Source organism: Eurypyga helias, unplaced genomic scaffold, assembly GCF_000690775.1.
Source record: "Eurypyga helias isolate BGI_N326 unplaced genomic scaffold, ASM69077v1 scaffold42637, whole genome shotgun sequence".
NCBI classification, from domain to species: Eukaryota; Metazoa; Chordata; class Aves; order Eurypygiformes; family Eurypygidae; genus Eurypyga; species Eurypyga helias.
Genome location: NW_010260576.1, coordinates 1 through 213, shown reverse-complemented (window position 1 = coordinate 213; position 213 = coordinate 1). Strand labels below are relative to the sequence as shown.

Genomic DNA, 213 nt, shown 5'->3' with positions numbered 1-213 from the left:
AAAAGCCACTCCAGCACCGGCAACTTCATAGTGTCAGCGTCCTATGACTCTTCCTCTGACACGGCTTGAAAGAGGGGTAGCACCTGAACACTTTTTTCTTTTCCTTTTTGTTTCAAGCGTGGAATTTGTGCCCAATAATACATATCAACTGTGATTGTACACTATTTCCCCATAGACCTCTCTCCAGTGTTAATTCACTTTATAAAAATATAT

General features: G+C 40.4%; 1 protein-coding gene across 1 annotated transcript in view; it reads left to right on the top strand.

Annotated features, from left to right (window-relative positions):
* The window catches only part of LOC104512193 (zinc finger MYM-type protein 3-like), a gene marked incomplete at its 5' end in the record, with an annotated part of 1,095 nt that extends 1,026 nt beyond the window's left edge, over nucleotides 1–69 (top strand). Inside the window, 1 exon segment of the mRNA XM_010155078.1 lies at nucleotides 1–69. This exon segment is cut by the window's left edge and continues 23 nt beyond it. Coding sequence (XP_010153380.1) covers nucleotides 1–69 — 69 coding nt within the window.
* Between the last annotated feature and the right edge of the window lie 144 nt (nucleotides 70–213).